This window comes from Panthera leo, chromosome D4, assembly GCF_018350215.1.
Source record: "Panthera leo isolate Ple1 chromosome D4, P.leo_Ple1_pat1.1, whole genome shotgun sequence".
Taxonomy (NCBI): domain Eukaryota; kingdom Metazoa; phylum Chordata; class Mammalia; order Carnivora; family Felidae; genus Panthera; species Panthera leo.
In genome coordinates, this window is record NC_056691.1 from 92,579,032 (window position 1) to 92,601,955 (window position 22,924).

Consider the following 22,924-nt stretch of genomic DNA (forward strand, 5'->3'; position numbering starts at 1 on the left):
CCGGGGCGCTGCAGTCTGGGTTTTCTCCTCAGTGAGACCATAAGTGGGGCAGGGGTGGGGGGGGTGTGATTTCTTGGTTAAAATCTAGGTTATTGGCAGTGACGTTGCTGGCATCACCGGCCGCTGGGAAGACGGTTGTGGGGGAGGGGGCGGTGGGGGCAAGCAGGCAGAGATGGGGGTCTGTCCCCCAAGGCTGGCTGCCCCTTGGGTGCTGGCTGCCTGTACCCCGGGCTCCCTCTTCACCCTGGCTTGGCCTGGTTGGGGGACATCCTCACAGCCTCTCGGGCGGCCGGACAGCCTGCTGCCCCCGGTCCAGGGTCTGGATGGAGGCGGGGCGGGGCCGTCGAGAGCTGGTGGGATCGGGGATGTTCCAGAGTGCATGCCTGCCACATACGGACGCTTGGGAGTCCGTTCTTCCCGGCCTCAGTTTCCCCACCTGTCAAGGGAGAGGTTGGCCTGAGTGACCCTCAAGGGTCTTTTGACCAGCAGCCTCTGTGTAGGGAAGTGGGGGACACCACACGGACACCCCATGTCTATCCCCCACCTTGACAAGAACCGTCAGCAGCTCCCGTCCCGGACATCCAGGGATTCGGTGCGGCAGAGGCAGAGAGTTGACTCTGACCGTGCCCCAGCAGCCCCGCCGTCCCACGCGTCTCCCACCTGCCTTCCGAGTCCCGCGTTCTCGTCCGCGGGGCGGGCACACCACAGCTGACTTCCTAGTCCCCGAGGACACTGGGTTGGTCTTCTGATCTGTTGCTCTTAGGACTGATGCGCCAGGAGGGTCCTGAGGGGGGTGGGACCCGCCTGGCCGTGGGGCCCTCTCCCCACGTCAGGGCCCGCTGGGTCCCTCCTGCTGGCTGGGGGAGGGTCTCCTCCGGGGCTCAGGAAACCCCTGCTCCAGCTCTAGGTGCTCGAAGGCCGCTGGGGTCTGCACGCCTGCTTGCCATGCTGGGAGCGAGGGGCTGCCCCCGTCAGGGCGGCGGGGTCAGGGGGGTAGGTGCTGGTTCCAGGGTGAGCAGGGCACCGAGGGCACCCCAGTGCAGTAAGGGGTCTGCTCTCACGGCCTCTACTTGGCCACACTCCTTGGGCACGTCTGTACCCACGGGCAGACGGGGAGATGGACAGGCAGCCAACAGGACCTCGAACAACTATTTAATCTTGGCTGGGGTCCCCGTGAGGCAGGACGGGCTGCCCCCTGGCCCCAGGGAGCGAGGCTCGGTGGTGGGGAGAGTGAGCTGCCCAGGGCGGTGGGGAGGGCTCCCTCTCCCATCGCTGCCATCTCTGCGGGAGGAGCGTGGGTGGCCGGGAGGAGCCACCTTCGGGGCCGCCGCCCCAGGACCGGGCTTCCCGTGGCGCCTTCCGCCGCGGGCCCAGCCCCTCCTCTGCGCGGGCAGATGTTCGATCGTTGTTGGCAGACGCCGTTCCCTGTGGATGAGACAAAGGCACTCCTCGGCACTTACGTTCTAGCCAGGCATGTCCACGTTAGGGGCCCCGCGGGGCGCTGTGCCGGGATGGGACAGGTGGCCGTGGGCTGGTGGCCCTGCCTGGGCTCGCCCTCTCTTCCCCTCTGCGGGCTGGCTGGCTCCTCCGGGTCTGCCCGCTGTCCCGGCCCCCGGACACGGGACAGACACTGGCGGTGCTTGGGATCGGGTCCTGTCTCCCCTGCCTCGAGCAGAAGCCGCAGACGACTCCTGTGAGCCCTGAAAGCATGCAGAGCGTGTGCGCCCTGCCCCGGACCAGGCCCCGGTCAGTGCCACCGTGGCCTGTGGTACCCTTGTGTCCTGCTCACTCCAGAACCAGCACCGATCCCCTGCCCCCGACCCTACCTCCCTGACTAGGGCAGCCCCTCGCTCCCAGCATGGCAGCAGACAGGCAGACCCCTAGCCTGTTGGGGGGCTGCTCCCGCCTGCAGCCCAGCTGCCCCTTGGGGGTCCCGCGGGGAACGGGGAAGGCTAGGTTTGTCGTGCGAATCCCAATCCTAAGCACCCCTCACTGCCTCCTGACCTGGGCCCAGGGTGTCTATGCTGTTTGATCCCCGCCCAACTGCTGGGAGGGCCCCGGGAGCAGTGGGTGCGTTTTGTCCCTGGCCTGGTCGGAGGGGGGGTCCCTCCCTTTGGAGGCAGCAGTCAGGGCACGCGAGGGAGGCGCGGGCCCCAGCGTGCCTGTCCCACACGTGCCCAGGGAGCTGGCCCCGGGCTGTTCTGAGGTTCCGGGGGTGGCCTCCCCGGCTCCCTGGCCCTCAGCTTCTCCTGTCTCAGGTACAGGGACAGGGCACTTCTGTGCAGTGTCACGTGTGGCCCCCAAACCCCGGGAGACCCCGAGGTGCCCTCTTACGTCTGAGTGACTGAGGTATGACGTCCGTGCCTCCCCAAAAGGGGCGTGAGATGCACCCGCTTGAGTCTTGGGCTGTGGCACCAGAGCACGGCCAGACGGAGGACACTGCCGTCACCCGCCCGCCCCAGGCAGCCCTGGATCTGCTGTCACTCGGGATGCGTTTGCCGGTCCTAGAACATCAGGTGGGCACGGTCGCGCGCTGCGTCCTTGCGTCTGCTTCTCTCCGCAGAATTCGGGTGAGACTCGTCTGTGCTCCCGGGTCAGGCCCACCTTTCCCCCCCCTTGTTGGGTGGTTATTCCAAGTGTTTGCACACAGTGAAATGTACCGATTCCAAGTGTACAGGCGATGACTCTGGGGGCTGTAATCAGTCGAGTACCAGGGTCACGGTCAAGATCAGATCAGTCTGCCTCCCCTCAAACGTCTCCGGGTCCTCCCGCCCCAGCCCTGGCCCCCTGCGGCCTCCCCACCGGCTTCCTGTCCTTGTCGATTTGCCTTTTGCAGAACCTTTTAAGTGGCATCGTTCAGAACGGAGTCCTTTCTTCTCACTCACCGTATTTCGTGGCCTGTCCACGTGGTGCCAGGTGTCGGTCCTCCTAGTCCTAGGCCGTGGACACGGCCACCAGTGGCCACCGCATGGGTGGCTTCGGGGGACAGGAGCTGTTGTCGTCTTGCTGCTGTGAACGTCCGCGTGCAGGTGGCGCTGCTGGGTCACGGGAGAGGCACGTGTCCACGCTGCCACACGGTCACTGGTCTCCTGAGAGTTGGTTTCTGTCCTGAGCGGCGACGCGGGTTTTTGCCTGGATTGGACACGTGTGGTGCTGCATCGGTTAACTTTCTAATGCGGAGCCACCCTCGCAGCCCCGGGATGGAACCCACGTGGCGTGGCGTTTATGCCGCGCTCGGTTCAGTTTGCTGACGTCTTCTCGGGGGTTTCTGCGCCCGTGTGCGTGGCGGGCAGTCACCTGTAGTGCTCTTAGGATAGTCTCGGGGATCAGGAGAACGCGGACCTTCTCCTCCCTTCTGTAGTTTTTGAGAGTTTGTGTGAGTTTGATGTGACTTCTTTCTTGTGCGTTTGGTAGAACACATCCACCCGTGAAGCCTCTTGGCTCTGCGGGTTTTTATTGTTGTTAATTGTGGGAGTTTTTAATGATAAATTCTGTTCCTTCAGGTACAGAACGAATCGATTTCCCTTTCCTCGTGCTCCAGCCGTGGCGGTTTGTGTTTCCTGGAGCTCATGCGCTTGTGAAGGCTGGTCTGACGCGATCCCTGTGGCCACGCCGGCTCCCGTGTCTGGTGCGCGCGGGGCGGGGGAGGGGGTGCATGCTTGCACACAGCGCGGGGTCGACGTTGCGGGTTCATCCAGTCCAACTTGAGTCTCTTGACGCCGGGAATGAGATTTGACGGAGGTGGGTTCACACCTGCCGTCTTGCCATCCGTTTCCATTGGCCCCGCTTCCCGGTTTCCTCTCTGCCGGCACTTTTTGGGTCGAGTTTCTCCCAGTATGGCTTTTTTAGCCCCGCTGTTGACCTCTGTCTTGAGCCGCCCAGCCCCCGGCGTCTTCACCCCGTCCCTGGGGCCTTTGTCCCTGACGCCGCCCCCTGTGGCCCCCTGTGCGGTCGCGGTCACGGGTTTCCCTTCTTGACGTGCGACCAGCCTTCCCACACGTCGTCCTCTTTACCTGAAACAGCCAGCCGGCTTTTCTCCACTTTCGGTCCGTTCTATTCATTTAATTAATTTAATAAATTAATTACTTTTTATTTAAAAAATTCTGTAAGTTTTTTAACATTTATGACATTTTTTTAGCGTTATTTTTGAGAGCGTGAGTGGGGGAGGGAGAGAGAGAATCCCACGCAGGCTCCGAGCTGTCAGCACGGAGCCCGACGCGGGACTCGAACCCACGCACCGTGAGATCGTGACCTGAGCCGAGGTCCGACGCTTCGCCGACTGATCCCCCCCCCAGGGCGCCCCCGTTTTCAGTTCTTTGAAGTCCCGAGTAACGTAGCGGCTTCGGCCTGCGGCTTTCCAGTTCACACACCAGTGCCGGCAGCCCCATCCTCGTCTCTGCCAGCGGGTGCCAGGCCGGCCCCCTCTCCGCGGCTGCCCCTGCTCTTGCCCCGCCACTCCGCCTTCTCCTGTGGGTGGGCCGCCAGCTGCTCCGCGTTCCCGCCAATGCTTGGTCTTGTCTGATGTTGAAAGCTGTGCCCGGTGGCCGCAGCGGTGTCTCCGTGACGTCTGATGATGTCGGGCAGCTTTCACGTGGGTCGCCGGGTCCGCCGTCCCTTTGAATCCGTGCCCTTCTTACTGGGCTGTCTGATTAGCGAGGGTGTGAGGCACCGTTGAGAATCGGGCGTTCTTGGCACGCTGCAGGCGGAGGCCTCTGTCGGGCGTGTGATTCGAGAACGTTTCCCCCCCCCCCCCGCCGCAGTCTGTCCGTTCCCTTGACAGAGCCTTTCATAAACGGACACTTTGGGATCTCGATGAAGCTAAGTGATTAATTACACTGACCCTGAACGATCCACTCAAATGTGGATTTTCTGCGTTGCGGTGCTGTAAGCGTGTTTTCCTGTCCTTTTGACTCCTTCGGTATTATTTTCTTTCCCCCCAGCTCACCTTGTGGTAGGAACACGGTATACGGTGCATAGAACGTACCGACCGTGTGTTAATCGACTGCGCGTGACCCGTAAGGCTTCCGGTCAACAGTGTGCTAGTTACGTGTTGGGGAGTCCAAGTTACGTGCGGGTTTTCGACGGCTAGGGCGGCAGTCGGTGCCTCTGATAATCGCCTTGTACAAGGTCAGCGGTATTTCCCTATAGACCGCGCTCTCGTGGTGGTTAAGTCTTTACCTGACCAGCACACAGACATTTCCCCTACATTTTCTTCCAGATGTTTTACGGCGTTGGGTCTCACATTCGGCGTGTGGCCCGTCCTGGGTCAAGTTCTGCGTGAGGCGTGAGGCGCGGGGCAGGCTCCTTTGTCTCTCACGTGATGTGCAGTTTTCTTTCAAAGAAATGTCACTTACGAAAAAACCCGGTGATAGTTACCGCACATACTCATTTTGCGAGACTTGAGCTTCTCACGGTCCTAGTGAGGGACCCGCAGCGGATTCTGAAAACTCGCAAAGACGTCTTTATAGCGTTTGACAGTCTGCGGTGGTGATGTGTGATTTACGTGCCGTGAGGTCAGTCCCTTGTCGTTGTGCGGGGGTGTCCGTGGCCGCGAGCGTGCGTGCCCTGGAATTCTGGGCGGACGCTTGTGTTCCGCCTTCTCTTGTCTTCTTCGTGGGGACTGTCGTCCTTCTGTGTCCCTTGTGCATGCTGTGTCTCTGCAGGCCGCCTTTGTCCCTGACCGTCCTCCACCTGGTTTCGACGTGCCCCTGTGTGGTGTCCTCTGTGGTCATTCCGCTGACGTCCGTGGAGCCTTTCAGGCACGTGCATGTATACCATGGTTTCTTCAGGTGTCTTTGTGCCCCTCTGTCCGGAACCCCAGTCACGTGGCCTTTTGCCCCTGCGATCTCCGAGGCTCCGTTTGTTCACTGAATAGTTCCTGTTGCTGTTTCTAATGCTTGCTGATCTTCTCTGCGGTTCCGTTTGGCTCTTATTTTTGGCTCCCTGTTTCTCTCCTCATTGGGTTCCTCTTTTTTTGTTTTTTTAAAGTTTATGTATTTATTCTGAGAGGGAGAGAGAGAGAACGAGCCGGGGTGGGGCAGAGGGAGGAGAGAGAATCCCCAGCAGGCTCTGCACTGTGAGCACAGAGCCTGATGCGGGGCTCGATCCCACAACCCTGGATCATGACCTGGGGTGAAATCAAGACTCAGACACTCAACCCACTGAGCCACCCAGGCGCCGCTGGCCTCCTCTTTTGCACAGCTTTAAAAGTTGTGGTCGCGGCGCCTGGGGGGCTCGGTCGGTGGAGCGTCCGACTTCGTCCCAGGTCATGATCCCGCGCTTCGTGGGTTCGAGCCCCACGTCGGGCTCTGTGCTGACGGTTCGGAGCCTGGAGCTGCTTCGGATTGTGTGTGTGTGTGTGTCTCTCTCTCTCTGCCCCTCCCCTGCTCTGTCTCCCAAAAATAAGTAAACACTAAAAAAAATATTTTTTTAAAAGTTGTGGTCACGTTATGTGGCTAGTTTAAAGCCTCTGCCACTGGTGCCGTCCTGTGTCGTTTCCTGGGGTGTCTCTGCTGACCGGTTTTCTCCTCCTTAGGGGTCATCTTCTTGTGGTCTGTCGGTTGTTTGTGGATACGGGACATCGTCAGTGTTACCTTGTGGAACACTTGCACTTTGCCACCCCGGGTCTCTCGCGGTAGCTGGTTACGTGTCACCCCGTAACAGCGGGCGTGGTAGCCTGCACCCCGGAGCCTCCCTGCTCTTGTGGGCTCCCGGCTGCCCTTTGTGTCCTCTGTTGGGCTTGATGTCATGAGGTCCGTTCACGATTTCGCGATGGCAGTTTTCGGGTTTTGTTTAAAGACCTCTTTCTCCACGTCTGGATGGCTGTGATGTTCTTCTAGGTGTCACTTAAACAATTCTGATTTGGAATCATTTTATTTTATTTTATTTTTTTAACATTTATTTTATTTTTGAGAAGGAGGCAGCGTGCGAGCAGGGGAGGGGCAGGGAGAGAGGGAGACACAGACTCCGAAGCAGGCTCCAGGCTCCGGGCCGTCAGCACCGAGCCCGACGTGGGGCTCGAACTCACAGGCCGTGAGATCGTGACCTGAGCCGAAGTCGGGCACTCAACCGACTGAGCCCCCCAGGCACCCCATGATTTGAAATCATTTTAAATTTACAAAAACGTTTCAAGATCAATGCCCTTTGCTCAGACTCGCCCACGGGTAAGAATGTGCCACATCTGTTTCTCTTCCTGCGGAGAGGCTGTGGGGTCTTTGGACCGTTGGGGGGCGAGCTGCAGACGTTGTGTCCTTTTGCCGCCAGGGTACTGATCGTTTGCTGCAAGTGGGGACAGTCTCTTCCATAGACACAGTCCCGTGCTCCACGCACAGGAGGCCGGGCGGTGACGCCGTGCTGCTCGCCGGCCTGTGCCCGAGTCCCTCCACGTGTCCCCATGCCATCCTCCAGAGCAGCGCGGTTTTCCCCCAACCTGTGCCCGGTTCGGATGCGCACAGCGCGTATCGTGGCGGTCCTCTGCCCTCCCCTCCTCGGCCTTTGCCCTTCAGGACACTTCTCTTTCCGAAGAGCACAGTTCAGCCGTTTGGCTGAATGTCCTTCTGTTTGGGCTCAGGTTGTGCGTTTCGGCCGCATCTCGGGGGAAACGGTGCCTGGTCCCTCCCGGCGCGTCCTCTCGGGAGGCACCTGCAACCCGTGCGGCTTCACGGTGGTGATCGGTGACCCCGGCCGGGTGGGTTCGCCCTCGGTGTCTGTTGATGATCCTGCCCGGGCTGGTTACTAACTCCTTCCGCCCTACCCTTGCTAGTTGGCCTTCTGTGCTCGGGAAGGGCTTCTCGACACATCCCACTCCGCTCCTGCGGTGCTCCCTCACTTACTGTGTCTCCCGTGTGAGTGGAGACGGGTTTTTGGAGCATTTGTCATCTCGTTTGGCAAAAACCCAGCCGTCTCTCCCTTCAGCGGGGAGTGGCGTGGAGAATTCACCATCGAGGTGCGAGGTCTGCGTGTGGCCACAGGGACGTCCTTGTTTTCAAGCCCCCCTGTCCGTCAGAGCTGGGATTCATAGATTTGAAAAACCGCAAGTTCGGGCTGGTGTCTCCGAATCCAGCCCGACCCCAGGGTTGTCCTAGCCTCCCCTCTTCCTGATGTCCGTTCTCCGAACAGACAAGGTCCGACACTCCTGTTTCCGCGTGAAAGGCGTTTACGTCTGTAGTGTGAGTGGAATCGATGTTTCATCGTGTGTGATCTGGGGTCCACGGTTTACTTTTTTCCACCTAACTTCCGAGTGGGTCTGCCACTGTTCATTGAGAAGACCACCTCTGTGGGCACCGCCCTGCTGACCCCGTGTGCATGTGGCATGTGGGCCCCATGCCTAGCCCTGCCCTGTCCCCTCTGTCACTGCTGGTCCCTGTGCCAGGGCACACCGCCCGCATTCCTGCGTAAGGTCGGCCTCTGGTTTTGTTCCTTACAGCCGTCCTGCCTTTTTTCTGCATTTTTACGTGTTTTGTCAAATGCCACACAAAAGTACCTGCGGGGTTTGGTGGGGATTTCGTTGACTCTGCAGATCAGGCTTGTGCTGAGATCCCTCCAACGTTGGGTGTTTCCTCCATTTACTTACATCTTTTTCGGGTTTTCTTGGGACTGTTCTGTAATTCTCTGCATGTCTGTTGTTAGATTAATTCCTGGAAATTCATTTTTTGTTTGAATCTACGTGGTATTTTTTTTTCATTGTTTGTGGCTTGTATGTAGAAACAAATTGGATTTATTATTTAAAAGCAAATCTGGGGGCCCCTGGGTGGCTCAGTTGGTCAGAGGTCTGACTCCGGCTCGGGTCACGATCTCACGGTCCGTGGGTTCGAGTCCCGTGTCGGGCCCTGTGCCGACAGCTCGGAGCCTGGAACCTGCTTCGGATCCTGTGTCTCCCTCCCTCTCTGTTCCTCCCCCGCTCACATTCTGTCTCTCTCTCAAAAATAAGTGAACACTGAGAGGCGCCTGGGTGGCTCAGTCGGTTAAGCGTCCGACTTCAGCTCAGGTCATGACCTCACAGCGTGTGAGTTCGAGCCCCACGTCGGGCTCCGTGCTGACAGCTCGGAGCCTGGAGCCTGCTTCGGATTCTGTGTCTCCCTCTTTCTCTCTGCCCCTCCCCTGCTCGTGCTCTGTCTCTCTCTGTCTCAAAAATAAATAAAAATATTTTTAAAAAAATTAAGAAAAATAAGTAAACATTGAAAAGTAAATAAAAACTAATAAAAACAAAAAAATTTTTTTAAAGTATTAAAAAAAAAAACCCTGGCCACCGCCCAGTCATTTATTCCAATAGTTTCCCTGCAGACTCTCAGATTTTCTCTGTGTCCCATCCTGTCACCTGCTGGCAATGGTGGCTTTATTTCTGTTCCTGGCCGTTTTGCTTCCTTTTTGCCCGACCGTACTGGCCACACCTTCCGGTTCACTCATCTCATCTCTGAGCTCAGGAAACGCGTTCAATATTCATCTTGAGGTAGGATATTTGCTATTTGCTCTAGGCTTTTGTGATGCGTGTTATGAGGTTAAGGACGTTCTTTTCTTAGGTTAAGAGGTTGGTGTGTTTCTTTTTCATAAATCAGGGTTGAATTTTAACAAAAGCCTTGTCTCTAAATACTGAACCGGGCATCCCGCTTTCCTCTTCCGCCCGTTACTTTTCTGAGTTACGCTGATTGCTTTTTTGAACGTTAAAAGAACAAAACACTTGTGTTTCTGGAATAAGTTCGGCCTAGTTACGATTGAATTTCTGCATTCGGCCTCCTCCTCCTTTTTTTTTTTTTTTGCCCGGTTTTGGTGACCGTCCTGAGGTGTGAGGCCCTCCGCAGTGTCCGTGCCCCGGAAGGGGCCTCAGGCAGTGTGGAAGGGGGCCACCTGCTTCAGTGGGAGCCTGGGCACGTGGCCTGCACGGTCCTGGGCTCCGGCCTCAACGCCAGGAAACCTGCTGGCACAGGCCCCACACGCGGTGTGGGCGCCCCGGTGTAGACACATCCCCACCCCCACGCCCGCCTCGGAGGAGGCGGGGGGCTCCGAACCAGGGCCTGGGGGCCGCGGAGAGCGCCTTGAGGGTCAGATCCGTTTCACGGGCGGCCACCCGCCGCGGGAGCGAGCCTGGACGTTCCTCGCTTGCGAGCACCGGGCCGCGTGTCTCATTTCCCTTCAGACGGTGCCTCACGCTTCTCTGCGGGGTTTTCCACCTTCTGAAATGAACCGAGAATTCCTTCCCGCCTGTTTTGTACTTTTATGTCTTCTCAGTCGAGGACTCGGTCCGCCTGGAAGCGTGCTCCTGCCTCTCTGGACGGTTGTCGGCCGCATCTGGTTTTCTGACTCATTGGCGTGAACTTGTCCCTAACATCCTCTTAAGGTCCCTCCTGACGTCTGGAGCGGGGCCGTCCCCTCGTGTGTTCCGTGCAGCCCACGACCTAAGGATGCCGTTTATGTCGTTAAAGAAAGATCTCCCGGGCGCCTGGGGGGCTCAGACGGTTAAGCGCCCGACTCTTGGTTTCGGCTCAGGTCACGATCTCACGGTTCTTGGGTTCGAGCCCCGTGTCGGGCTCTGTGCTGACAGCGCGGAGCCTGCCTGGGATTCTCTTCCCACGCTCCCTCTGCCCTCCCCTGCTCTGTCTCTCAAGATAATTAATTAATTAACAGAAACACGTGCAGCTAAAGTCCCGTGCGCCCCAGACAGCCTCAAATACTTCCCGTCGGTCCGTTCACCCTGGAGGTCTACAGGCCCCCGTCCTGCAGGGGCCTGTGCTGTGTTCCGAACACTGCTAGTTTGTGCCTTTTTTTCCTTTCCCTTTTCTTCAGAGAACCAACTTTTGGATTTTCTTCTCTATTTTCCGTCTTCGTATATGTTTTCATCTCACCGTACTACAACTTTCTCTGAGTTTATTCGCTGTTCTTGCCCTGGATGTTTAAGACAGATGCTTAGGGGCGCCTGGGTGGCTCTGTCGGCTGAGCGTCTGACTCCATTTTGGCTCAGGTCATGATCTCAAGGTTTGTGAGTTCGAGCCCCTCGTCGGGCTTTCAGCTCTCAGCACTGAGCCTGCTTCGGACCCTCTGTCCCCCTCATTCTCTGCCCTTCCCCCACTCTAAATAAACTTGAAAAAAAAAAAAAAGGACAGATCTTCAGATGACTGACTTCTCAGCCTTTCACGGTAAGTGCGCGTGGGGCCACGCACTTCCTGGGCCGTGCGGCTGGCTTCATCCTGTCTCGCGCGTTTTCATCGGCACCCACGAAACAGATTTTCTGGTTGTGTTACCGAGTCGCGGTGTTTTCCTCGACCCTTGGCTTGTGCGACGGCGTGTCCCTCAACTTCCAACCACACTCTGGGTTTTCTGGTCATGTTTTTGTTGAAGTTTCCAAATCAAATGCCCCGCGAATTTCATACCGCCTCACTGCTCTGGAATTCGTCAGGAATTGCTTTCTGCCCCAGAATATGTTCCATACGCACTGAAGGAAGCAGCCAGGCCGTCAGCTTAATGAACCGCACCCATGATTACATCACATCCCACACGTGCCCGCACGGTTGTTCTCGTGTTCCTGCTGGGGTGTCGCGTGCCCTCAGGTCGGCCCGCCGGCCGCCCCGGTCCGTGGCCGCGGCCACGCCGTGTCGTCTCCACGCGGCTTCACGATGTGTCGTGGCTTTTGGTGTTTTTGTCCGGGCTTAACAAACCTTCATTGTTTTCTCGCACACAGTCCGGTTCCATCTCGTGTAATCACTGGTGTCTTTGGGTTTCACGTCCCGTCTTTCTAGCGATTTCCCATCCGTCCCCTCTGATCTGTGTTTCTCTATTTTCCCCCTTTCTGGCTGATCAGCCATTTGGTTCTGTTTGTTTCCCTTTCTTTTATTATGAGTGTGGGGGCTGCTGTCTTCAGGGTTAGAGAGTCCAACATCCATCTGAGCACGGCCTCCGTCCGGGAGCGTGTTCAGGGCCCGGCCCTCTCCCTCTTAGCTGGGACCTCTCGGTCACCCTGGCTCCCGTGCGCCGCCGGGCCTCCTGGGCTCCCGGGACACGGGGTCATGCTTGCCCCACGTTCCGTGTCTCTTTTGCTCTTTGTGACTCTTGTGTTTCCTTTCTCCGCTTCAGTCTGGATACTTGGCATTCTTTTCCAGGTTGGCATTCCTGTCACCTGCTCTGTTCTGTCTCCTCCAGCGACACCGATCTTCCATCCAGGGTCTGATCCTTCCCACAAGATTCTGGTTTTCTGGTGCAGCTCCCCATTGTGTTGCTACGTTTCCTGCCCTGTCGAGAGCAGGCGCTCCACGGGTGGTGGCCATTGTCTGGGACGGACCACCTTGGGTCTGATCTAATGTCTTTTTGTAAATTGGTTTCTTATTACTCATTTCCCCCTGTTCCTGCTGAGCTCTCGTTGAAGCTCGACACGGTAGGAAGCATCTGGGAGCTCCCGCCAGCGCTCCTCCACAGACGGACGGTCCGTCGTTAGAGGCCTCAGGTGGGAGCCGGCGAGGTGCTCGCCGCGGCTCCCAGGCCACGGCCGGTCCTGGGGTTCCCAGACCGCCTCCTCCCGGCGGGCCCCCGAGTCTGCTATCTCGCACGTGGGCACCACATCCCCGATTTCACCTTTCTTTCGTTTCTGAATCTGGTCCTGCACACGTGCTGCTTAGTGGTGGCAGGAAGTTGAGGGGAAGCCGGGCCATCTCCCAGGCCGAGGCCCCTCGAATCTGCACGCTCCAGGCCCGGCTGTCCCTCCCACCCAGCCCTATGGCAGCTGTCCCCTCAGCTCAGGGGCCTGGCCCTGAGACTAATTTTTTTTAAGTTTTGTTTTTTTTTTTTAATTTTGAGAGAGAGCCTGCTCAAGCAGGAGGGGCAGAGAGGGAGCGAGAGGGTCCCAAGCAGGTTCCACACTGACAGTGCAGAGCCCGACTCAGGGTTCAAACCCAAGATCGGTGAGACCTTGACCTGAGCCGAAATCAAGAGTCCCACGCTTAACTGACTGAGCTGCCCTGGGGCCCGTTTTTTAATGCAGCTTTTGGAATTGTTCTTGATGGGGGGGGGTCACTCCCCCATTGCCGTACAGGGGTCTCTGGGGCACCTCACAGGTTAAATGTGTTCGTGTGTAGCTGATGTGTGCTAATCATTGTAAAGAGTATAGAAGGTCACACTGGGGAGAGCTGTTCACCCGTTGCTCTGCCTCCCGCTGTCTCCCAGCAGCCTCGCGTCCCGTGTTTTGTCTTCAAGCATAGCCCGTGCGTGCATCTTACATAAACACGGTCCCAGGGCACGCAGAGCCCCACCGTGTTTTCAGGGTGACCAGTGTCACCTGGTGTCACGGACCAGGATCTGTCCAGGCCGTCCACGGTGGACGTCTCGAGTCCGCGGAGCTGACGGAGGAGAATGCGGTCAGGCCGGCAGTGCGGGCAGCCGCTGGGTTTGCCGGGACACCAGCTGGGGCCTCGGTGGGGTCTCCCAGGGCCAGACGTGGGTGCTGGACACAAAACCGGCAGACCTGTGGGGTCTGGGGACAGGCAGCATCCATGGCAGGTTTGAGTGGGACTGGCTGAGTTGGACGGGGAGCCTCCCAGAGGAGGTTTGGAATGTTATGAGCCGGGCCCCAGAGGAACTGCGGCTCAGGGTCGCCCTGGGTGCCGTCCAGGGCTGCAGGGTCAGAGCCTCACGTCCTGTCCGGCCGCTGTGCCTGCGCCTGCCTGCGCACGGGGACCCGGGGACCCTACCTGTGCACGGAGATCGTTCCCGCGTGGGGGTTCCCCCGCAGGGCGTTTGCACACAGTCTCTCCTCAGCGTTTCTGTGTCTGCTCGTAGGTTTCTTTCTTCAGGGCTTTCCCTGCCAGACTTGTTATTTTGTGCCCGATGTGCTGGGATCTCGGTTCTGAGATGCCTTCTGTCCTTCCTTGCCTTTTAGCCCCCGCAAAATAGGGTTCATCTCACAGTCGCTGGGGGACGTGGCTACATGGGTGGCATTTCTGTCTTCACGTGAAAGAGCAGTCATCTGTGATGACCCCCAGCTGCTGATGCTCTGCCCCACCCCTCGGGGCCCAAGTGCGCCTTTCGGAAGGACCCCCTGCCCCGTATCCAGGATGCCAACACGGTTGTGTTCAGACGCATGGGCGCCTTTGTGGGTGTGGCCCTTTCAGAACTGCCTGCCTGGTGGGTGTTGGGGGGGGCCTCCTGGGGCCCAGCAGCAAGGGGCAGGGCAGGGCAGCGCTGGGCGGGCCACCTGGGCGCTCACGATACACAGCAGCTCCGTCAACCCTCCGTGCCGCCCGACATCGCCCACCCCCACCCCATCCCCTGGCGGTCACCGATCTGTTCTCTGTCCCCACACGAGACACTGGGCCGTCTCCAGTCAGGGCATTTGTGAGCAGAGCCGCTGTCCGCATCCTTGCTCAGGGCCCGAGCGGACTGTCTTCATCCCGTTTCCCTGGCTGAGCACCCAGGTGAGGGGGTGCGGCTCCCACACTCAGCCTGTGTTCAGCTTTGGAAGAGCTGCCCAGCCATCCTCTGGAGTGCCCGTGTCCCCTGCCCAGCCGCCTATGGAGTGCCTGTGTCCCCCTGCCTAGTCGTCCCCTGGGGTGCCCGTGTCCCCTGCCCAGCCATCCTCTGGAGTGCCCGTGTCCCCTGCCCAGCCGCCTATGGAGTGCCTGTGTCCCCCTGCCTAGCCGTCCCCTGGGGTGCCCGTGTCCCCCTGCCCAGCCATCCCCCAGGGTGCCCGTGTCCCCTACCCACCCGTCCCCCAGGATGCCCGTGTCCCCTGCCCAGCCATCCTCTGGAGTGCCCGTGTCCCCTGCCCAGCCATCCTCTGGAGTGCCCATGTCCCCCTGCCCAGCCATCCTCTGGAATGCCTGTGTCCCCTGCCCAGCCGTCCTCTGGAGTGCCCGTGTCCCCTGCCCAGCCGCCTATGGAGTGCCCGTGTCCCCCTGCATAGCCGTCCCCCGGGGTGCCCGTGTCCCCCTGCCCAGCCGTCCCCCGGGGTGCCCGTGTCCCCCTGCCCAGCCATCTCCCGGGATGCCCGTGTCCCCCTGCCCAGCCATCCCCCGGGGTGCCCGTGTCCCCCTGCCCAGCCATCCCCCGGGGTGCCCGTGTCCCCCTGCCCAGCCATCCTCTGGAGTGCCCGTGTCCCCTGCCCATCCGTCCTCTGGAGTGCCCCTGTACCCTGCCCAGCCCCTTATGGAGTGCCCATGTCCCCCTGCCCAGCCATCCTCTGGAGTGCCCATGTCCCCTGCCCAGCCATCCCCCGGGGTGCCTGTGTCCCCCTGCCCAGCCATCCTCTGGAGTGCCCGTGTCCCCTACCCAGCCATTCCCCGGGATGCCTGTGTCCCCTACCCAGCCGTTCCCCGGCGTGCCTGTGTCCCCCTGCCCAGCCATCCCCCGGGGTGCCTGTGTCCCCCTGCCCAGCTGCCTATGGAGTGCCCGTGTCCCCCTCCCCAGCCATCTCCCGGGTTGCCTGTGTCCCCTGCCCAGCCATCCTCTGGAGTGTCCTTGTCCCCTGCCCAGCTGCCTATGGAGTGCCCGTGTACCCTACCCAGCCATCCCCCGGGATGCCCGTGTCACCTACCCAGCCGTTCCCCGGGGGTGCCCGTGTCCCCCTGCCCAGCCGTCCCCCGGGGTGTCTGTGTCCCCCTGTGCACTGTGGCTGGGGACCAGCGCCCAGTGGCCACCCCTCGCCCCACCCGGGCCGCAAGCTCAGCCGCACCGTGCGTGTGGAGTGGTGTCTCCACGCGGTTTTACGTGCAGTTTCCGGTGGCCAACGTGGCTGCCTCTTCAGTGCCAGTGTGCCGTCTGTGTGTTCTCTCACCAAGCACCTGTTTGGATCTTTTGCCCATTTTAAAGATCGAGTTGTCCGTTTTCTGGCTGTCGGGCGTTGAGAGCCGCTGCGGGTTCTCAGCACAAATCGCCTGTCGGGTGCAGGCCTGCCGGCTGGGGCCGCTGTCTTTGCGGGAGGCTTTCCCTTCCGTGGGGTCCCGCTAATCAGGCCATTCCTTCACGGGCTGTGCTTTCGGGGTCGTGTGTAAGCTTTTCGCCGAACCCGAGTTCACGAAGATTCTCTTCTGGAAGTTTTGTAGTTCTGTGTTTTACACGAGGTCCCGGGTCATCTTTGTCAATTTCCGCGTCAGGCGTGAGGCTCAGATCAAGGGCGGCTTCACTTTTGTGATCTGTCCGTGCCTGGCTGCTTCCTCTGCACCACGTGCCGAAGCAGCTGTCACCTCCCCCGTTGAGTGGCGAGCGAACCTTTGTCACAACTCAGCCGAGCGTGTCTGTGCCGGCCTGTTTCCGTGCTGTGGACCGCGTGTCCCTTCGCTTGCCCGCACGTACCGTTACGGCTGGTTTATAGTGAGTTGAAAGTGGGTAGTGTGACCGGCCTTTTTCTTTCCGTTTGGCTTTAAGTTGTGTTTTCCGATATAATCAAGGACTAGGGGTTCGATTTCTTATTGTGCCATTTTAACAAATGACACGTTCTCTGAGTGTCCCCTTCCTTGTCCCCACACCTCCGCGCGCAACCTCCCAGGGGCTCGGTCACCTGCTGGCGGCCACACACATTGGTGGGGGCTCCCTGCCGAGGGTGGGGGCTGCCTAGGCCATCTCCGAGGGGCCGCCGGAGACACCCTGTGCATCTGGGGACAGGAACAGAGGCCACACCGTTGGGGCGTGGCGATGCACCGGCATCCCGTGGGCTGGGGACTCTGTGTCTTGTTTGGGGAGACAGTCCAGCGCGTTCTCCAGGTTCCCAGTCAGTGACCCACAGGAGGGTGAGAAGGTGCAGGGACGGAGGTCAGTGACCCTCCCGGGGTCCCTGCGGGCCTGCGTCACCAGCGCTGCCTTCTATCCGTGCCTAACAGACCGCGAAACGAGGACCACGGCCCTCGTCTCCCACAGAGGCCTTTCATTCTTTCAAGAGAATCGTGTTGTTGGGCTGGAATATCGTGACGCAGGATTTGCCGTGACAGCTGTTGCTGAGGGCACAGTTCGGGGGCGTCGGGCACGCTCACGCTGCCGTGCAGCCGTCCCCTCCGTCCGTCCCCAGGAGCGTCCATCTTCCCAGACCGAACTCGGTCCCGTGACACACCGACCACCCTGCCCCCCGCGCTGTCTGTCTCTGGGTCCGACTCCTCTCGGCCCCACAGCCAGTGGAATCTGACGGGACTTGTCCTTCTGTGCTGGTTTCCTCTCACCCAGCACGATGTCCTCGCCGGCTGGATTCACGCAGCGTCACCGAGTCAGGGAGCAGCTGGGTCCCTCCTTGGTGCCCAGAGTCCCTGGCGGGTCCACCCATGAGTCCTGTGTCCACAGTTACAGTTTTCTCTGTCCGGTGATCCGAGGGAAACTCTGCCTGTCCTTGGTTGCGGCTGCCCCTTTGGCCCAGATCAGCTACTGTTCCGGATCATTCCGTAGAGGCCTTTTCACCGGGACTCACCTTTCCTACAGGGAGAGCAATTACTCACCTCTCGGGACAAACACCTAACTGCTCTTCACTTTCATGTGCTTCTCTCCAAATTCCATGGGCCCAAAATATTCGGAGCCCACGGTCCTGGAGACTGGAGCTGTTGCTGGTTGAAAACGAGGCCGTTGACGGTGAGGGTGGTGGTTCCGCCGCGGTGGCCAGTCCCCGAGTGACCTCAGTGTGATCCGTGGGTCCGTCTGCGGGCTGCCGTGTCCCTGCCCACAGCCCACCGAGGGGCCTCCCGCCAGCCCCGCAGTCAGGGACGCCTGCCCGAAGGCCACGGGGACTCGCGAGGGGCCCGGTGCACGCTCTCCCAGGCTCCCAGAACCTGGTTGTAAGCTGCCCCCTCCTCTCCCTAGGAGGAGGAGACTTGGGGCCCGGGGCAGGGGCAGGGGCAGGGGCAGGGGCAGGGGCAGGGGCAGGGAAGGCTTTGGGAGCACCTTTCCAGATGAGCCACCACGAGGGTTCGGGTATTTTTAGCTGGCGCAGTATCCGGCGCTAGGCAGAGCAGAAATAGAAGAGGCTGTTCTGGGTGTTCTGGATCTGCTGGTCTCTGGCTCTCTGGAGCTGGGCTGGGGGCTGAGGCGGGGGGCCGGGGGTGGAGGCTGGGGTGGGGGACAGGGGCAGGGGGCTGGTGGCCGGGGTTGGGAGGTAGGGGGCTGGGGGCGGGGGCCAAGGGTGGGGGGGTGGGGGGCGGGGGACTGGTGGCCGCGGTTGGGGGGTAGGGGGCTGGGGGCCGGGGGTGGGGGACGGGCGGGGGCGGGGGCCGGCCCCGGGGGGGGGGGGTTGGGGGGGGCAGGGGTCGGGGTGGGGGGCTGGGGCTGGCGCTGGGGCGGGTCGGGGGGCAGGCGAGAGGAGCGGAAACAACTTCTGCTGTTTGGAGAAACACGGCAGGCTGCGTTGTGGACGCCGTTATTTCTGTTGGTGAGCGCTCTTTATGTAAATGCCGCGGCGCTGGCTTTGGCTCTGCGTCTGCGTGTGTAATCACAGCAGGCCGTGGGGGGGGCGGGGGCGGGTAATTATGTTTTAAAATACCACCCGGGTTGTTTTTCCTGTGCTCCCTGAGCCCCCGGGTATGCCAGGTTTGGAAGGTTCTCTGTTGCTCTCTGCTCATCTGCCCCCACCCGCGTTCCCCACACACACCTGGTGGGAGGTGCCTCCCGTTCCCCAGAGCGACTGCCCCCCCCACTTGAGCCCTGATCTGGGGGGGGGGGTTGCTGGGCACTGGAGCCCAGCCTGCCTTCTCCCGAGGGGCTCTCCTGTGGCTCCAGGAGGCCGGCCCCCACCACCGCCCCGACGGGAGCTTGAGGCTGCCGGGTTCTGGCCACCTGGGGGTGAGGGTCTGCCCAAGACGCTTCCTTGCCACCCTACCTCCTGAAGCCCCTTTGCAGCAGCCCCCGTGTGGCTTTCCCAGGTCTGTGGCCCCGCCCAACCTGGCACCTGCCACAGTGAGGCCAGGTGCTGAATTTTCCTGTGACCCCCTAAGCGGGGATGGGTCACAATGCCGAAGGGACAGGACCACTGCTCCAGCCTGAGTGGCCAGGTGTCCCCGCCTGGAGCCTGATGGAGAGCAGGTTCCAGCCTGGCCCTGCCCTCCAGGTATCTGGGCACTACAAGGTTCTACAGCCACCCCCCTCTGGCCCAGGAGCTGCTAAGGCTGCTACAGAGAACTGCTGTCCTTGACCATGAGGGCCCAACCCTGAGTGACCCTCTGAGCAGCCCGAGGCCCCTGCCGGCATGCAGACCTTGCCCCCGTGTCTGGGTGGCTGAGGGCGGGCTGGGCCGTGCTCTCTGCCAGCTGTGTGGGGGAGTCCCCTGCCCCGGACCAGCTGTGATTTCTCAGTGACAGCAGCTGGCCGGGAGCAGGTGGCCCTCCTGGGAGGTGACCCAGAGTGGCCCGTGTGCTGGGGACACAGGGTGAGGGAGGCGGGGTGAAGCGTGCCGGGCTGATGGCAGCATGTGCGTGGCGGGGGGCTTTGCCCTGGAGCCCTGCCCCGCGCAGAGGCCCTTCGCTGACCCTGTGGTGAGCGTGTGGCTTGTGTGGCTGCTGGGGTGGGGGGGCAAGGAGACCAGGGGGCTGCAGGGAGATGGGGGAGGATGTGGGGCTGGACTTGGGGGCACCTGCTTAAGCGGTCTTGGGACACAAGGCCTGGTGGGGCTCGGTCCTCTCCACCACGGGAGCCTCCCTGTGGCGTCTCTCCCCACCCAGCCTGGCCACCCGATGAGCCCCCGACGGGGCATCCCCTGAGGGCCTCTCCTCGGCCCCCCAGCACCTGGACGGCACTCGGTGTGGCTGGTGCCCAGTAGACTCGAGCCCCCACCCCGGCCTTGAGAGACCGGCCAGAGGGCCTGTGTCCCAGCCAGGGGAGGGTGGAGGGTGGGGCCTCGGGAGGGAGGGGAGGGGGGGGGGGACAGTGGCCTTGACGTCCAGCTGCTGTTATGCTCCTGTGTGGCTTGGGGACATCAGAGTGGGCTCAGCCCCTGCCCCATCGTAGCTGCAGGTTCGGCGAGCTCAGGGGCCCCTGACTGTCAGCTGGCAGTGGTTTGTCAGGAGCATTCCCAGACCACCTGGAGGGCTGGAGGTGCCCTGGGTGCCCTGCCCGACAGTGCCACTGCCCAGCTTTACTGCTGGCAGGTACTTACGGAACTGTCTCTCGTCCCGGCAGCATGGCACAGCCTCCGGGAAGTGCCCACTGGCAGGCAGAGGCCCTGTGTGCCCCCACCTGTGGAATGGGACCGCCCCCAGCCATCAGGCCAGGGGCACAGTGCAGGCCCTATGCGCTCCAGGCCTGCACTCCACCCGGCAGAGTGCCCGATGAGACCTCGGGGCCAGCCCGGCTGCCCTCCGACCAGCCCCTTGCACATGCCGTCCTGAGCCCCCCGTCCTGCCTGATCTGCAGGCCTGTGTCTGGTGGGCACCTCCCGGGCCCTCGTAGCTTGTTCACAGGTCTGGGTGGGCATCCCTCCCTGCCTTCTTCCGTTCGCTTCTCCGCTCTGGTCCTCCCCGCAGAGGTCAGGGTGAGGTGGGCAGGGAGAGAGTAGGGAGGGCAACGAGGCAGGGAGGGAGCAGTCGAGCCCACCGTGGAGGGTCTGACCCGAGCCTGGCTGCGCAGGATCTCCATCGCCGTGCCTGAGAGCACCCCTAACCGGATCGGGTCTGTGTCCGCAGTGCAAGAGAAACCAGAACCCATGCCACTGGAGAGCCGCTCCTGTGTCCTCATCCGCCGCGACCTGGTGGCGCTGCCCGCCAGCCTCATCAGCCAGATCGGGTACCGCTGTCACCCCAAGCTCTACTCAGAAGGGGACCCTGGCGAGAAGCTAGAGCTGGTGGCAGGTGAAGTGCCCCTCCCCGCCCTGTCTATTGTGTGCAGATGCCCTCGTTTATCTTTTTTCCTCAGAGCTCTGAACAATGTACTCATCACTAATCAGTCAAAAAAAAAAAAAAAAAAAAAAAAAGAACATCTTAAATTTCCTCTAATTTCCTTTTAGGAGAATGTGTCATTAAGAGGAGTTATTCAATTGAATTAATTTAGCATTTTAATTGAATCCCCTGGGCTGGTCGCGCATCTGATTGGCAGGGGCTGCAATCACGATTGCGTTTTAATTTAGGTGGCAGATAAAACCAAATCGAATACAGCGCACGGGCCCCCCTCCCCCAAGTCCCAGAGCGCCCCATCGCTGCGCTGACGAGTAGCGACCGGAGGCTCCAGACGCAGGTCCGAGTCAGAAACGGAATTCTGCAAAAGCGAACGACACAGTAGAGTCCGAAAGCCCATTAGGGCCCGGTGCCTTTGTCAGAAATACTTATCTTTTCAACGTTAGGATGCATCTGGCCTCGCAGACCCCTCGTAGATTTCTAAGGCTCTTCACAGGGAAGACAGAAGATGCTGCCGTCACCCTCGGTGGGGAGGTGGAGCCATTTGTCCCCCTCACTAGGGAGGTGGAGCCATTTTCCAGGAGTCTCCTGGTTGGCCGGGGGAGCCCCTGACAGGCTGGCCAGGACCCATGGGCTCCTTCCCTCCCCCCAGTGCTGGCGTGGACCTTCTGTGAGCTTCTGCCCCCCCCTCCCCCCGTTCCTGTTGGGCACTCCTGACCACCACGCCCTGGGCAGCATCATAGGGTTCTGCCTGAGCTGTCCCCTCTGCTGGGAGCCACTGTCCAAACAGGCAACCTTAGAACAGGGCAGAGAGGGGTGGCTTTGCCTTTCAGCTAACAGCCTGTCTGTCGGGGTTGGGGGTTGGGGGCGGGGGCCAGGCCTGGGCACCATCCCTGGCCCAACGCAAGCTGGATATCAGGTTCCCAGGCCCCACTGTGTCCCAGCCCCCCCTTTACAGGTTTCCCCACAACGAGGGGGTGTCCCCCGTGTGGCTCAGAGTGACCTGCTCTGCTGTTGGGCTGGAGCCTCTGCAGACGTGAGCGGGGTGGCCCTCAGGGACACCTGGCATGCTGTGGCTGAGGACCGTCAGGCCACACTGACCCGACGCCCCCGGCGGTGGTCTCCATCCAGAATCACGTGTCTGTTTAAACAGTGGGCCCAGGCTCCCCCGGAGACCTGGCCCGTGGAGGGAAGCCAGCCCAGGCCGCGCAGCTGGGGACCCACACGCAAGAACACCTCCTGTGTCTTCCTTCCACCCTGCCCCCCGAGAAAAGAGCCCCCCCCACTCTTGTCTTTTTCACAAGATTCAGCACGTGGTCTGTGACAGCTGGGGTCATAGAGGCCTGAAGGAGGCTTCAGGAGGCCCCAGAGCCCGTTGGGGTTTACCGCACTGTTGTCTCAGGGGGTCGGGGGCACCGTCCGGTGCCGGCTCCTTTCTCCACAAGCAGCGTCCGTTACATGGAGGCCACCCCACGCTCTGGGCATTGTGTCCTCTGCTGGCTTGGCCCACGCCCTGCTGGGCCCCTGGGCCTTGCCAGGTTTCTTTGGGGTAACCAGTACCGTGTGGGCTCACTGCCCCCACCCCTGCCCTGGGCTGGCGGCGCCCCTCCCCCCACAGGCACAGGGCCCGGTGACCTCCAGAACTCCAGGCCCCAGCGCTGCCCGAGGTGCTTTGGTTTTGGGGAAGGGATAGAGAGGCGAGGAGCGTTGCCCAAACCCTAGGCTGAGCAGAGAAACCGCCTGAGGCTGCCAGGGTGATCTGGGGACACGTGGCCAAGGCTGCCTCCCCCAGGTGACAGGGCACGCCCTGGGGTGCTGCACCCAGAAGTCAGGCGGCCTTGCGCCGCTCCCCACACCCCCTGCGCACCCGCTCTGGCCCCAGGAGCCTCCCGGGGAGGTCCTGGCCTTGGGCTGTGTGGGTGGTGAGGCCGAGCGCCTCACTCTTCTGTGTCTGGTGGTCACAGGCTCTGGCGTCTACATCACACGAGGTCAGCTGATGAACTGCCACCTCTGCGCAGGGGTGAAGCACAAGGTCTTGCTGAGACGGCTCCTCGCCACCTTCTTTGACAGGTGGGTCCCTGGGCAGGCGCAGAAGCCTCGAGGGTCTCCCGTGGCTGACGCCTCTCGCGTGTGAGGCCCCCCACCTTACTGAC

At 60.9% G+C, this 22,924-nt stretch overlaps 1 protein-coding gene across 4 annotated transcripts in view; it reads left to right on the forward strand.

The window, feature by feature from the left end:
• NACC2 (NACC family member 2) overlaps nucleotides 1–22,924 on the forward strand; it is a 66,735-nt gene that overhangs the window by 41,314 nt on the left and 2,497 nt on the right. For all 4 annotated transcript variants that reach the window (XM_042913587.1, XM_042913589.1, XM_042913590.1 and 1 more), the window contains 2 exons: nucleotides 20,565–20,729; nucleotides 22,736–22,841. In XM_042913587.1, coding sequence (XP_042769521.1) covers nucleotides 20,565–20,729; nucleotides 22,736–22,841 — 271 coding nt within the window. The remainder of the gene's footprint in view (nucleotides 1–20,564; nucleotides 20,730–22,735; nucleotides 22,842–22,924) is intronic.